General features: G+C 39.5%; 1 protein-coding gene across 14 annotated transcripts in view; it reads right to left on the minus strand.

Annotated features, from left to right (window-relative positions):
• The window catches only part of LOC147179979 (protein FAM184A-like), a 49,179-nt gene extending 34,176 nt beyond the window's left edge, over positions 1–15,003 (minus strand). For 9 of the 14 annotated variants that reach the window (XM_086067269.1, XM_086067268.1, XM_086067273.1 and 6 more), the window contains exons 1-10: positions 14,459–15,002; positions 10,289–10,366; positions 9,990–10,124; positions 8,369–8,467; positions 5,749–5,955; positions 4,687–4,860; positions 4,445–4,606; positions 2,753–2,888; positions 497–678; positions 223–408 (exon numbers count right to left, since the gene is read on the minus strand). In XM_086067269.1, the coding sequence (XP_085923395.1) occupies positions 223–408; positions 497–678; positions 2,753–2,888; positions 4,445–4,606; positions 4,687–4,860; positions 5,749–5,955; positions 8,369–8,467; positions 9,990–10,124; positions 10,289–10,366; positions 14,459–14,677 (1,578 nt within the window). In that variant the 5' untranslated portion in view covers positions 14,678–15,002. Of the gene's footprint in view, positions 1–222; positions 409–496; positions 679–2,752; positions 2,889–4,444; positions 4,607–4,686; positions 4,861–5,748; positions 5,956–8,368; positions 8,468–9,989; positions 10,125–10,288; positions 10,367–14,458 lie in introns of all 14 variants that reach the window. The other 5 variants (XM_086067279.1, XM_086067280.1, XM_086067278.1 and 2 more) reach the window with 3 other exon arrangements.
• Between the last annotated feature and the right edge of the window lie 1,386 nt (positions 15,004–16,389).

A 16,389-nucleotide genomic window follows, 5' to 3' on the forward strand; every position in this document is an offset into this window, starting at 1 on the left:
AAAAGATGCAGCCATATTTATGTTAGTTTAACATTTTTTTCCACTTTTAACCTGGACTTAAAAGCATTTAAAGTTGACGTTCTGTTGGCATCTTCTTCCATTTGCTGATTCACCATGTTTGCTTTGAACTGAGCTCCCCTAACGGACCCAAATGTGCTGATTTGATCTAACGGACAAACTATCGTCTGTTAGAAGACGACACTTGATTGGTTGTTGACTCACCTTCACGAGAAGCTTCTTCTCTTCTTCCTTCTCCTGCTGAGCCTCCTCCCTCATGGCTCGGTGTTTCTCCTCCATCTCCTCCAACGCCCTGACTTGCGCCTCCTTGTAGCGACGCGTCTCCTCCTCGTAGTGAGCTCTCAGTCTGGAGAGCTCCTTCTCGTAGCCCTGGTGCTCCTCACGCAGAGACTGGCAAGAGGAAGCTGTTAATGTGATGACACGAAATTGTACCCCCCCCCGACCCCCACCCGCCACTTCCTGAGACTTAAAAATGCACCTGCTCCAGTTTCAGCACTTGCTGCTTGTGCTGCTCGCTGGCCACTTGGTTCTGGTTCAGCAGGGCCTCCCTCTCCTGCTCCAGCCTGCCAATCTTCTCTTTCAGTCGACTCTGCTCTTGGTCCAGGTTCCGGATGGATGCCTCGTGGGCCATCTGGGTGGCCTGTAGGGATCCGATCTGACCTGGGTAACATCAAACCGAGCAAATCTAGAACCACTACCGCATGTTTCTGATATTTCCGAAGACGGCTTATTGGTAACAATATTTGGTCTGCCCATTCATTTTCTATACAAGGGTCTTGTTAATGTAACAATGTCAAAGAGAGATGAGGAGCCATAGCCTTGTTTAATATGAAAATAGTGCTTTGGCCACCATCATGGGTCCACATGCATCAATGGGCAGACTAAGATAATCAGCATCTGTTGATGACAGAAACATTTGGAGAGCCGTAACGAAGGAAGCCAACACAACTGCGAGTGACATCAGCATCAACCTCCAATTTTATGCACTGATGATTCAAAGATGAACCTTCAACCAAGTGATGGAAAGGCTAAAGCTTCGATTAAGGAAGGATGTACTCAGGATTCCATGCATACATGCTAATCTGCGAAACTCAGTGGAAGTCCTGCCAAAATTTGGGTTTGCAAAGCTTCTTCCGGGACGGCCGTACTAATCTTCATTGATGATGTAAGACAATGCAAGATAATAACCCAAAACAACAAAGGAACAAGATCCGAGTGCTTCACACATACGCTTTGCCTGTCATCAGATACAACACTGGCGCAATAAGAAAGCCAAAAAAGGAGACAGAAGCCACTTGCATCAAAGCTCCTCGCAATTATGATGAAGCCTAAAGTATCTTTTGTTCAACAGGCGGAGTACATTCCGGACAACTTGCCAGACAATCACAGGGCACGTACTGTATAAACAAATATCACGGCATTCACGCTCACTCTCACACCTATGGACTATTTCCAGTTTTGTTGTAGGCAAAGGAGCATGTTTTTGAGATGCGGGAGGAATCCAGAGTACCTGAAATAACATTTCTCAAAAAACGTGTAAATCGGGTCAGGCCTCCTCTATATTTCAAAATGACTACTATGTACAAAACTAACTTGGCAAGGTGGTCTAAAACCTTTGTCTTGAGTACGTTCAATAAATCCCTCCCTTACAGTGTCTAAACGGAGCAGTATTTTATTTGTAAATGCTGATTTTTATACAGTAAACGCCACTTTGGTTCCGCTATTTCGATTTTTTTTAAATTAATTAATTAATTTGTTTTTGTCCAGCTACAACTCAATTGTGCTGTTTATTTTGGGTGCAACTTCACTTTTGACCACTAGGTCGCTGCACACTAATGTATTTATTATCAATTTAGCACTGATTTTGAAAGAAGAGGAGTGAAAACAGGAAGTATTTCAAGCTAAGCCTCACAGTTTTACACTTACAGAAAGCAAGAGATGTGGGTTCATTTTACAAAATATATATTTGGGCATGATTATTGATGTATATTTTGAATTGGTAAGTGATTGCTAGTTTGGAGAAACAGGAAAAGTATACTGTTATACTGTACAATATTTTTGTCTTTCTCTCCGATGTAGTAAAAATTATTTTTTTTATATATAATTCTAAAGTGTGTTTATAGTGCCATAAAGGCTATTAACTCATTCACTCACATCCATTTTTACTGAAGCTGGATTTTGCAAGGCCCACGGAATATTGTGTTCTACTGCTATAAAAACATGAAACCTACCAAAAGAAAGATTAGAGTCTTTTCTTTCATCAGGAAAAAAAGCATATTTCTATCTGTTTTCGTTTTGCAGCAATTAGCATTAGCTAAGATTCGTCATTATTCACAAATCTGTTTAAAACAGTGGGAGAAAGAGCCTTTTTGCAACATGGCCCTGGTTGATCTCTTATACTCTGCTGCCACCTAATGGCCCTTTTTGTAATAACTACCATTGCTTCAAGCATTCTTTTTAGTTCAGAGGCTGCATCAAAGCCTTCTGTATGCTCTAACATAAAAAAAAATTATAACAATGTCTTTGGGAGCATGGTAATATTTAAACTAGAACGTATTTATATGTTTTTTGGGAGCGAATGAGTTAAAAACATGCCTAGGAAGTATTTAAATAATATATTTCTACATCGTGGATTTGCATACGATTGTGTAAGTGGCTTGGAACATAATCCCCCCGTGATGGAGGGGGTTTACCGTATATGTAGTTGTGTGTGTGTTTGCGGCTGGTGGCTCACTAGCTTTATGGAGGATCTCCGTTGCCTGCTGCTGTATTCGTTCCCTGCAGCCCTCCAGTTCGTACTCGGTGTCTTTTAGCTGCATCACCCAGATCTCACCGTCCTGAATGGCTTCTTCCAGCTGCTTGTGCAGATTCTGCAGCACACAGTACATGAAAGACTTAAGATGAAAAAAAAAAAGGTAGTCTAATAGAATTATTTCTACTTTATTACATTCCATCAATGCATTTGAAGTGGAAGTCAACAGAGACCACACTAATCCATTATTTATACAACTAAAAACTTTAAAATGTAATGAATTGATGGAGTTTAACCGCCTTAAAATATTGTATAAAGCCCATCATGAAATTTTACCTGTTAATAAACAAACCAAATTTATAAAAAAAAAAAGGGAAAGTGAGTACAAATTAAGAGGAACAATTTTTCCAAACCTAAACATAGAACAAAACATAAAGAAATTGTAAAACCAAATCTTCTTGTATTTAAAAAAAAATGTAGTTATTGCAAAAATATATATAGCACAAGGACACACAGATGAATTATTTTGAATTATTTTGTATAACTGTTATACTGGAAGCATCTTGACTGCTCGCTGTCATTCATTTTGTGTTGTTGTGTTTTTTGTGTGTGTTGATCAGGGGCAGACAAAACAAGTTTTACTTCTTTCTGTTCCCTTTCATTTCTTTTACTTTACTTTGAATTTCAATGTTGCTTTATATTGTCTTTTTTATTTTACAAATGAATGAAATAAATTGAATTGAATTGAACCTTAAACATTTCTTGACAATAATATGTTATATGTGATCTCATGAGTCTAAACATGACATTGTGATTAATATTACATTTGGGGAATATGAGTTATGAAGCAAAATCCAGCCATTTTTATCCATCTCAGGAGGGCGGCCATTTTGCCACTTGCTGTCGACTGAAGTTGACGTCAATGTTGCTCAAGTCTCACGTAACAACCAATCGCTGCTCAAGTTCAGAAAACAGGTGAGCTGTGATTGGTCGGTGCCTGAGCCCTGAGCAACTGTGATGTCATCGTCAGTCAACAGCAAGTGGCAAAATGGCCGCCCCCTGAGATGGATAAAAATGGCTGCTTAATTCATATTCCACTAACACAATATTAACCAGAAACCATATTTAGACTAGTGGGACTGCAAAAAAGGTTGACTTCCCCTTTAACTCATTCACTGCCATTGATGGCTATAGGCGTCAAAAATTAATTTGAACTATTTCTATTAATTTAACATTATTTTCCCACTTTTGTTAACAAGAGTATGAAAACCTAGATTTTTTTTTATTGTATTAGAACAGATATAAAATTTGTGATTAATCGTGAGTTAACTAGTGAAGTCATGCGATTAATTAAGATTAAAAAATTGAATCGCCTGGCGCCCCTAATTTTTAATAATATTTTCTTAATAAAAAAAAAAAAGTATTATTAAAAATTTTGTAACATTTTTGTTGTTGTTGTTTAAAAGAAAATATTATTAAAATGTAGGGGCATCAGGCGATTAAAATGTTTTAATGTACAAAAAAAAATTCAAGGTTTTCATACTATTGTTAACAAAAATGGGAGAAAAAAAGTTTAACTAACAGAAATAGTTCAAATGAATTTGTTTAAAGTCTATAGCTGTCAATGGCAGTGAGGTTAATTATTCATCTTCCACAATTGCCGTCATTCTTTACCTTGATGGTTCCTTCAGCATTGACCAGCGATGTCTGCAGTCTGTTGGTCTTGTCCCGGTTCTCGCGCGCCTCCTCCTGGGCTCTCTGAAGTTCGCTCCTCAACTTTGACAGCGACCGCTGCAGCGCCGCCTCCTGCGCCTGGAACTCCTTCCGAAGCTCAACCTGAACACGCGCAGGTGATCACATTCCTAATCTGAATTTGCTGCATGTTATGTTGTGAAAGGGGGTTCGAGCGGTGCCACCTCAGTCCTTTTCCAGGCCAGCAGGTTTTCGGTGGTGAGCTGGTGCGTCCGTGTCATTGCCTCCAGCTCGCGCTCGTAATACTCCTGAGACTTGGCCAGTTTGGCGTCGTACTCCTCCACCACCCGCACTTTGTCCTTGGACAGCTCTTCCACCCTCTCCATCAAAGATTCCACCTGCATGTAAACAAATAAGGACAGCTTTTGTTGTTGTACTTTTTTCCAACTTCAATTTCAAGACTGGCAATTGCCATAAGACATAGGGCTAAAGGATTTTGAAAAAGAACGTATTTGTGATTGATTTTTCTCCCTCAAAATTGCGAGTTAATAATTCCTCTTCCCATGTATGTATAAACCACAAATTAATACAAAAGACCATTTAGTTACTGTATCGACTTCAGTTAAAAGTTGTTAACTTGCTGAACACTTTGACTTGCAGTCTTTGAAGCATTCACTGCAACAATTTCACAAAATTCGACCAAACAAACAGCGGCATGAATGCAAATCAGTAAGCTATAAATCAGATTACAAAAATGATGCAGAGAAATCTGTGGCTTGATCACTTCAGCTTTTCATGTTCCCTGAAAAAAGTGATATGTAAACATCAAGACTGCAGGGAACTTATTTAGAGACTATAAAAATAAACAAATAAAATATACATACACACACATTTCATATACATATATACATATATTATTATATTATATACTAATATTAATATCAGTGCTTTGACAGCACTAATATATATATATATATATATGTATATATATATATATATATATATATATATATATATATATATATATATATATACACACTGTGATGTCTATTTTGTCATTTTTAATATCTGTTATATTAGTTGATAGGAAAGCAAAAATGTGAGTAAAAGAGCGGGATGACATGCAACAACTCACATCGGCACAACAACGAAGCCCTATGCTTGTTCAATTGATAAATGAAGCCACCAAAACAGCAATTACCCATTTAAGTAACTTGCTGCATAAACTGTCTCCAAAAGCCAAAGTTAGTGAGCGTCAACATCTTCTCTCTTCCTTTCTGTCCCACCTCTTGTCTATGGAGCTCAGCCAATTTCTCCTGGTCTTCGGTGGAGGTGGCGCTCTGGTTCTGCTGGCTGTTTAGGAGTTCCTCCACCTCCTGGCGGTGGTTGGACCTCAGCTCCTCCAGCGCTCGCCGCTTATCCGCCTCAAACTGGGCCTGAGCTTGGCTGAACGCTCGCAGCTTCTCCTCAAAATCCCGACGCATCTCCTCCACCTAGTGAGATCACGGGAAATATTCTATTCTATTTGGAGGCGTGCAAGCTGTGCCGAGCCCAACTCCCACGGCAGTTGCAAAATATTGAAGTGTAATGTCTCGGCGTAAGCCGACATCAGCGAATGCTTGCAGCTTGTCTGGTCCGCCTGACACAAGAAACCTGACACGGAGACGAATCACACAGACATGGGGTTGAAAAAATAGAGAAAAGATGTCATGTGAGATGTCATGCCATGGCTGTAAGTCCGCTCGCTGATCCAAAGAGGGAAACGAGGGACTGGCTGCTGCTTTTAGACAATACCAGAAAAATGATGATATGGATGATGTGTGTGGTGTGACATGGTATGATATATGAAATTGTACTATTTATTTAGTTGAGACTTTTTTTTATTATTATATTGGGTTGAGATGGCTTAAAGTAGAAGTCAACCATAAACATTTCTTGACAATAATATGTTATATGTGATCTCACTAGTCTAAACATGACATTCTGATTAAAATTACATTTGTGGAATATAAATTATGAAGCAAATACCAGCCGTTTTTATTCATCCTGGGGCGGCCATTTTGCCACTTGCTGTAGACTGAAGATGTCTCAGGTCTCAGGCAACAACCAATCACAGCTCAGCTTCAGAATACAGGTGAACTGGGATTGGTCGTTGGAAGCGACAGGGCGGCCATCTTGCTCCTCCCATGTCGCGAGCAGACTACTGCATAAACTGTACGTATAAATACAGATTAGACATATACAGCTCGTAGGCAATTAGTATAGGGTGGCCACACATTTTTAACAAGCAAAAAAATTAATAAATAAAAATAAAAATAACAAGTGGACGATATGTGATCCTTTGAAGACCCCCTTTTTCTTTAATCTCTTATTTCTTTAAACCCCAATATTAAATTTGCCAGAGGCATATTTTGTTGAATTACAGTTATAATTCTTTAATCCCCCAAACATATGCAAGTTTCCTCCTGTAAACATCATTAAGCATATAATTCATACATGTGTTTAAGGCAAGTGCTCTTGTTTATGTTTAACAAATTTAGAACATGATAAATCATGCTGTTTCTACTAAGTACTGTCTCAAATGTTCTCCAATTTCAATACTGTAAGCCTATTGCATGCCGTGAAACGTTTCTTGGGAGGAGCAATATGGCGGCCTCGTGGCTTCAAAAGTCTTGGCCCATTGGCTATCTCGTCATATATTCAGATCAGTGGATGTTATCTTCAGTTCACTTCAGCTTCAAAATACAGGTGAGCTGTGATTGGTCGTTGCCTGAGCCATTGAGCAACTTCGATGTCATCTTCAGTGGACAGCAAGTGGCAAAATGGCCGCCCCCTGAGATGGATAAAAACGGCTGGATTTTGCTTCATAACTCATATTCCACAAATGTAATATTAATCACAATGCCAAGTTTAGAGTAGTGAGGTTGCATATAACGTATTGTTGTCAAGAAATGTTTAAGGTTGACTTCTCCTTTAAGCAATGACTCTTTTGTCAAGCAGCTGCCACTGACAGGATGTATGGCATACTGGAGATAAAAGATGGCCATTGACACACCAATTCATGTATAGTAGCGTTAACATCCCTGAAAAGTGAGCCCAAAAAATTCTCCTAAATTAGACGCACCACAGAAAAGACTGTTGTTAACAACCTTGCCATATTTATATAAAAAAAACACACATCAAGTAATCAAAGGAGGCCTAAAACTCATGACAATTCTCTGCTGACAAATGCTGTGATGTGTCTGCTGAATTTGTCTAACATCTTTTTTTTTTGTAATTTATACGCTAAAGGCCTCTGGTGGCTGGAATATATCACACTGGGTCATCGCAAGGTTTTCCTCGCCATAATAAGAAACACTATTAACAGTTGTCACCGATTCGTTTGGGAATTTAAATGACACCAAACTGTTCTGTAAATTGTGGCATCCCAAGCAGAAGCCTTTTCAAAGTACTGATGCAAACTGAGCTGCTCAAGCTTTGATACAGGGGGAAAAGCAACTTATACCAGATGCCCAAGTTTGCCAGTGGGCACCAATTTAGTCACAGCAAAAAAAACAAAGAAAAAAAAATCTGAAAAATTGGAATGGAGAAAATCAGTTTAATAACTTATCTCCAATAATTTTTCTTGCATGCGTTTTCAGCATTCATTTTCAAACGTACAAGTCTTTGATTTTCATTTTACAGGGTCTTTTAACAATACAGAATAATTTATAATGCATGTTATGTAAGCAAATGACAAGGCATGGCTATCAGGTATAAAATAACAAATACCGTAAACTGGAGTTGTTTTTTTTAAAGCCTAATATATTATATGTATTTTTCCAACTAAGCATTTTAGTAGCTTTTGATTTATTTCATTGAGCCCACTTTGTGTGTGTGCGTGTGCGTGCGTGCGTGCGTTTATACCTCTCTGCTCATGGAAACCACTCGCTGTGTGTGTTGGGCTTCAGTGCAGAGCTGCGAATCCTCCATTCTATGTCTGTACATCTCAAATTCTGCTAGAGCCTGCAAGACCACAACCATCACGGGCTGTGTGAATATTCTGTCACTGACCTTCGGCCTGACAGTTGAGAGCGCCAGGAGACAAACAACCACATTGGACAGTTGAGAGCAATTCATGGTTCGGGGACATTTCATTGTATGTGGCCTGCTTAAGCTAATAAAGCGTCTCTATTTTATGCTAGTACTGCAAAATATCTTTTAGGGGTGTCAAAATTAGTGAATTAATTTTGAGTTTATTTAAAGTTCCTTTAACCACACAATTTTTTTTAACGCACGATTAATGACCGCCCTTTACTTGGAAAGCCTGTACTGGCTGAATTCCAGTCGCAACGCAGCAGACACGTCCACATCAAAATTTGCAGTACACATTGAATAACAATGCATATATTTGTGGAGACTGGGGTCAAGTTGTATTTTACAATTTGAAAAATTTGCAGAATTTCACAAGTTACTTCATGTTAATAATAATAATAATAATACATTTAATTTATAATGCACTTTACATTTTCAAAATAAATCTCAAAGTGTTAAAGATTGGATTGCTCTTAATATGAAAAGAAAAATGCACTGAGCTGTTGCCAACGTCTTACAAATGCAATGATGCCACTAAAAGATGTAGCCATATTTCAGTTTAGTTCATATTTAGTAGTTCAGTTCAGTTTAAGTTAGTGTTGTATAAAAATTATTATAAATGAAGGCAAAGTTCTATTTATTTATTTTTAATAATGAAAAATACATCCAAGTGCAATTTAAGGCACGTTCCCTTCGCTTCAAACAACTGTTGCTAGCCAGGCACCCGATGCTAACGCTAACAGCTAGCTACTAGCCACGAACGCCGGAGACTTGCACCGTATCATACAATCACGGCGTAATTAACTTGCGGTTTCTTCGCGTCCTAAATTATCTATTTAATATACTTTCGGGGTGGCATTGTGATAACGGTGGTAGAAAATATGTAATTTCAATAAAAACGTTGATAATGCAAGCCAAAATGTCAAAGGGAAGTAGTCAAGCAGGCGTTCACGTCACCATGCAGACAGACTTCAAAGTAAAATCCACTAAGGCTGTTGTATTGGTGTCAATATATTATATGGTCAGCTTTATTTTGAAGTTTGCCTTAGCGTAGGCGGTGTGAGTTTTAGCGGCTTCCCTCTCATGTCAGAAACACCGCGCTGTGCCAGCCCAGCTCGCACACGTACACACATGCACCGAGACGGAATCGTTAACCTACATTTGATTCTTTTTTTGTGTGTGAAAAAAAAAAAAAAGTATTTTCAAATTGAAGGGTCAAGTCCATGAGAAGTCCCAAGTCATTGTTGTTAAAGTCCAAATCGTGTTGCATGTCTTATAATATTTTGTCAAGTCGAGTCTAAAGTCAAATTCATGACTCGAGTCCACACCTCTGCGTGCTCCATCGCGCTCACGTGTACTTGCACATTTGGAATTCTGAAACTCGTTTGCACCCAAAATGAAGCCAAGAGAACGACATCGAAATCTACGCGACAACTAAATGAAGTCTTGTGACCTGTCTCTTCATGTGTTCATGCAGTTCCACAGATTCCTCCAAACTGGCCAGCCGCCGCCGCAGGTCGGCCTCGTCCACCATTTTGCTTTTGTACTGCATAATCTTGTCTCGGGTTTCTATCACGATGTGCTGCACCTGAGCAGGAAACAAACGCGTGGCTGAACAATCGTTGGAAATTATTTATAGATTCATACATTAATAGCTTTATTATGATATTTTTTTCATAGCAATGATTCCGACATCCTGCGTGTGGTATAATTCAAAATCGAGGGAGATTCTCTTCATGAAATAGTCAATACCTCATCCTCGTGGGCTTCCTTCAGCGAATCAATTTCCTCTTCGTGCTCGTCGTTCTTGGTGTTGAGAGCGTAGATCACCTGGAAAACAAGATGACAGAATGAGGATCGGTTGTGGCTTTCAAGATATTTTTCAAAATGTCTCGGCCGGCACTGGCAAGGAAAATATTGCGCACGCTTACTAACTGAATCCGTTTCCCCCCAGCATTAAACTTCAATCATCAAGCACAATAACACGTCCTCAGTCACGCTCGCTCGCTCCCACAAGCATAAGAATCCTTTAGAAGAGCTGCAGTTGAATGATATGCTCCTGTGAACGAAGGAGGTTTAAGTAATAATAATAATTAATAAATAAATAACGTTCTGCTTTTTGAGGAACCCAACACTCCTCCAAAAGCAAACGTTTGAACACGGTCAGCTGAATCATAAACCTGCTCGTCCACATCTGCTTCATTCACTTCTACCATCAAGCCTACTTTCTAGTTAGATAGCAATTTAGATTTTTTTTAATTTTTAGACCGATACCAATATGAGTACTCACCAATACCAAGTAACCAATGCCACTAGTACTTTCGAGACGTAATATTTCTACTTAATCAATGACATGAAATTTCAAAGACAGACATTTCATTTACTTTTGACAAAAAGCACAACATTCACTCTGCGATATAGAATTTAAAGTCCAAAATAAAACACAACTTCTTAAGGCCACATCTGGGCAGTAATGTCCACATCCGATACCCCGTACTTCCACATGTCCGAGTATTCAAGTCGTTGTTTGTTTTGTATTCGTCTGTCTGTTTGCTGAGGTAGCTTTTTTCCTCCTTCCGCCTTCCTTTTATGTTTTAATTTTTCATCTGAGCAATCGAGACATCACTTTTGGCGACCGGTCAGGCTTCCCGTTCCGTCTCCTTCTACTGGTCTTCTTTTTTTTTTTTTGTCTCTTGGATGGCTTGTAACTATTCTGTACTCATGAAATGCGCAATTAAAAATAAATTCCATTCCATCTTCATGTACAGGATGTGAGGCCAGCGGCAAAAGGTCCATTCTACATTTGAGACTTCTGTTCTGCGCAAGCCTTTGATGGAAGCCGCCTTTAATTATACATGATTATTGTAAGGATGCCTGCTGCTTTCATCTCTTTTTTTCCTTCTCGCCGTCCTCGTCGCCTCTCAGGAGGAAGACGCGTCACACATTTGTATGCACGCACACACACAAAAGGTTCTGAAGACGACGCTGATGTTACTGTCGAATCAATGTGCTTCTCGTCACATCTTCTCATGATGATGGAGGCATGTTACTGCTGCAGCCCTTTTCTGACGCATCAGCCAAACTGCATTTTCAGGTGTTCAGGTTGCTAAATGGAAGTTTAACAGAAAGATTGCAGTTTTCCCAGTATGTTTTACACCTTTTTTTTTTTAATGATGCGGAGTAGATAAATATTAAGTAGGGTTGGAAACTTTTCATGAGAGTAAACGTGAATAAACCAGAAATGTGCTAAATTGAAGGTTGTGTGTACTGTATAGGGAACTTGAATATTGTTGGTAAGAATATATCTGAGCATAATCCTGGCTCAATAATTTTTTTTAATGGGACTTCTTTTATTTTTTATCTTTTTTTCATTTATGAATGGTTGATTTATTTATGAATGGTTGATGTGGGGGATGAGTAATATTGAAATCAACATTAATTATATTATATATATATATATATATATATATATATATATATATATATATATATATATATATAAGGGGTTTTAGAAAAAATCGATTTGGCAATATATCGCGATATTACAGCGTGCAATTCTCGAATCGATTCGATATGCGTCCGAATCGATTTTTTTAACATCCATTTTTTATGGGAATATTCAACAAAACGTCTTACTTAGGGTTAGGATTCACACATTAGACATGGAAGAATGTTATATTAATGGAACATTAAGCCTTTATATTTTATTTCAGTGCTGTTCAAACATGAAACAGACTGCAACCTGTTTGTTAAATGCAGTGGTTTAGTTATAAGCCTGAATTTATTTTTATTTATTTATAATACATTTTCATACATATCTTACAGTGTACATGTACAAGTTTACTGATTTGAGTAAAAAAATTAATTTAAAAAATCGCAATAATCAATTTATAGATTTGCATCGGGATTAATCGGTATTGAATCAAATTGTGACCCATGAATCATGATACGAATCGAATCGCCAGGTACTAGGCAATTCACACCCCTAATATATATATATACACAGAGAGAGAAAGAGAGAGAGAGCAAAATGTTTACATTAATTCTTGAAAATTATGCCTTTCCAAATTTCCTCATCTTGCCATAGAAATGTACGTACTACATTTTCCCCAGAAATTTACTAAAAATTTATAAATAAATTACTTACTTAGTCAGTCAGTCAGTCAGTAATTCTAAGTAATTCAAGTGGATTTTGCAGCCTTCACAGGATCTCAGTTTAAGACAGAGAAAGTATTCTCTGGACAACAGTATCAGGATAATCAACTTTCATTAATCAACAAAATAAGGTTGCGTGATTTTGACAGTCCTGCTCAAAGGTACATTAAGGCACACCTGGATGAGTTTGTTGTGGAAAAACCCTGACCCCAACTCTATCAAACACCTGTGGAATAAACTACAAAAGAGATTGGGAGCCAAAATCACTGACTTCTGACCTCATAAAAAGTTCCTCCACAATCAATGACGAGAATTCTCGAACTTGTAGAAAGTTTGACAACAAGATTGGAAATTGTGGCTGCAAAGGAGGGACCAACTTTTTATTTACCATGAGGTGTAATAGAATGTTTTGTTTTGTTGACATAATCAAGTGTGCCGAGGAAACTCATTCAATTTCACTTTTTACGATAATCAATATAAATTTAAGACCAAAAATATATATATTCTATCTATGCCAGTGATGTATAATGACAGGCAGTCCAGATGACTAAAGGTACAATTAACCTGCTTACTTGCCTATCGCTATTAAGAATAGTCAACTAAACAGTCCCACATTTCACACTGGCTGTGTGTAACGTGACACAAGATCATCATCATTTCAGTATTTATATTCATGATCACATTATCTTTCCGATCCCCCCCCCCCCCCCCCAAGATAATATGCCCTTTGGTGCAACAAATGTTGGCAAACACTCTCTTTGGGAAAAGAAAGGGACTCTTGTGACACTATAAGAAGATAAAGAAAAGCCCTGCCTGGCTAATCGCTGCACAATGACGCCATAGCAGGGGGGCGCGGAATGGGGGGGGGGGGGGGGGTATTTAAAAAAAAAAAGTGTAGTTGGGATGCAAAAGCAACTGATGTAGTTTCGTCACAGTAATAATCCTCATCATTGTCTTTTGTTGCTTGCAGGGTCAAAGTCATCTCATTTGTTGTCATTAAAAGACAAAAGGATTTTGTTGTGAATGCAACCAAAACAAACTGGAGCAAAATGGATTTAGCTCAGCCATGCACTTGGCAGATACCAACCCAGCGAGCCTGTCACATCCACCACATTCACTACTAACTGACCTGAATTTCTTTGGACCGTGGAGGAGGTGATTTGGCTTCACGTTGAGCAACACAAAGCACACAAACCTGCCCCCCTTTTTGTCTGTGCCCTACGTTACATAAAAACATTTTATTTATTTTTTTGCATCCTCTACTCCGTGCTTGCTTGCACTGCGGACTTTGATTGTGTTTCCACTCGGCTAAAAACCAACTCACAGCTGCCACCTCACATCGAATACTCCCATAGTAGTCCTGCTCTCAGGTGCAATGACTGACAAAACCCTGCATCCCCTAAGATTACGTAAGCTCCCAACCCCTCCTCAGCCTTTTTTCTTTTTTTGGGGGGGGGGGGGGGTGGCAATGGTTGCTTTGTGATAACGTGCACAGGATTTGGTGATACAGGAAACCCTGAGAGTTTGCACACACACATACATCGCGGCACGAGACGTTTAAATCAAACCACCATGCCTGTTATTTTCTTTTCAAAAGCTGCATCTTAACTTCACCGTGACAGCAAGCCACACTGCGCCACGGACTGTCACTCATTCATTGAGATGCCATCACTTGTTTACAAGCGTCCCACGCCAAAAAAAAAAAGAAAAAAAAAAAGCGCCTCTTCTCCACTCCACTCGAACCTGCACCGAGCGCGCATCGCTCACCTTGGTCAACTGCGCAATCTTCTTGCTCATCTTCAAATGAAGGTCTTGCGTGTATTCCATCGTTAAACTCGCGTCGTAGAACATGCTGGATGTTGACGACAGGACGTATTTGGCTCCTCCGCCGCTGCCGCCGCCGCCGCCGCCGTTGCTGCCGCTGCTGCTGCTGGAGCCGCTCGTCGAGGTTCCGTACGCGGGCTGCCAGCTTGCTCCAGTCGCCATTTTTCACCGGGACATAAACACAAGACGTTCGATCCGAAAGGGGGGCGGGGGGGTATTTACGCGCGCAATTCTGCCATGGTGAGCAGGGATACGCCGAGCGGGGGGCGTCCCATCGTATACGCACCAGCTGCTAGACGCACGCCAGATGTTGCTCATCCGATGGCGCGCGTGCACACTCCTTTATTTTATTTTTTTTAATGCGGCTCTCGGTGCCAACTATTCATTTAAGGCAGAGGGCGGCCGACATGTTGACGCAGGACAACCTGGTCGGCGGCGTCCTGCATCCAGCTTGGAGACGCAAGACCGTCTCAGTGATGCCTTCAAAGACTGTCGGAAAGTTGAAATCCCAAAAAGAAAATTACGTAAACTCTTATCATATAACCCACGTAAAATGTGGATAATATACAACTGTGTGCCAGTCATGCGTAGGAATGAATAAATGATAAAAAGAAAATAGATTTTTACAGTACAAATTGGATTTGAGGTTGTTTACTGACGTCATACACAGTGGCGTTTTGGCCGTTGTTGACAATTGTCCTACACTGCCATCTTGTGGTTGGAAGTTTAAAATGCAACAAGCACTTGAAAGTAGCGGTCCCCAACCACCTGGCTGCACTACGTTTCCACACACACTGGGAGGCTCAGACAAGAAAATATCAATGGAACCTCCCCCCGACCCCCGCATCTCACCCTTCCCATAAAAAAAAGGAAAGAAAGAAAGAAAGAAAGAAAGAAAGAAAGAAAGAAAGCGTTAACAGAGTATGTGGACGCTGCTGCATAATTTTGAAGATCAACCAAGGCCTTTAGTATCCCGAATGATGGCTCATGCCATTTAAACACCATTATAATAAATGACAAATGTTTATTTTCCTTTCTTTTTCTTTTTTTTTATCAATCAGGTTTTAGATTGACCCCTCTTCCTCTCACTCGGTCTTGTTTCAGTTTAATCGTTTTTCTCTGTCTACTACCCTGGTTGGAGCTAAATACGTGCACTTGTCACTTAGGGCATATTTATGGAAGAGGATGACGTCATATACGTTCTAAAAAATAATAATCAGAGGTGGATTTTTCAAGAAAAACTGGACGGGTCAGCCAGCACTGTTACTGGTTGGGTTGTTTCAAGCTGGAAAATTATTTCTTTTTTCTTTTTTTTAAGCACTTACAGAGCACCATAATCATCATCATCATCATCATCATCATCATCATCATCCTTCTGCCGGTCATGAGTATGTTGAGTGATATTTGACCAGCAGATGGCCCCATGTTCTCACAAAAGTTTTCGTCTATACCCTTGGCAGATGAATGGGAGTTTTGAAAACCACCTTCCAGCGATTTCCTACCACTGTGTCTCTGACCTGGCAAATCATCAGGTCAAATGTAACGTGGGAAATTATCCGGACCGCAAACTGTCATTTAAACAAATAAGTGTATCAACGTGTAATAGGCTATGCTAGCAAAGTAGTGATGAGCAGAACGATTAAATGCTCTTAAATTGTTAGTAAATACATGTGAGTAAATTGCGACAAAAATAATCATTATTTCAGTACTGTATAGGTCTACACATTTAGTGTGTGTGTGTGTGTGTGTGTGTGTGTGTGTGTGTGTGTGTGTGTGTGTGTGTGTGTGTGTGTGTGTGTGTGTGTGTGTGTGTGTGTGTGTGTGTGTGTGTGTGTGTGTGTGTAGCCTATGTGTTGTGCTGTTTTTAGAGAAGG

The sequence above is a fragment of the Leptonotus elevatus genome, chromosome 2, assembly GCF_054856555.1.
Source record: "Leptonotus elevatus isolate MCC_2025b chromosome 2, RoL_Lele_1.0, whole genome shotgun sequence".
Lineage (NCBI taxonomy): Eukaryota > Metazoa > Chordata > Actinopteri > Syngnathiformes > Syngnathidae > Leptonotus > Leptonotus elevatus.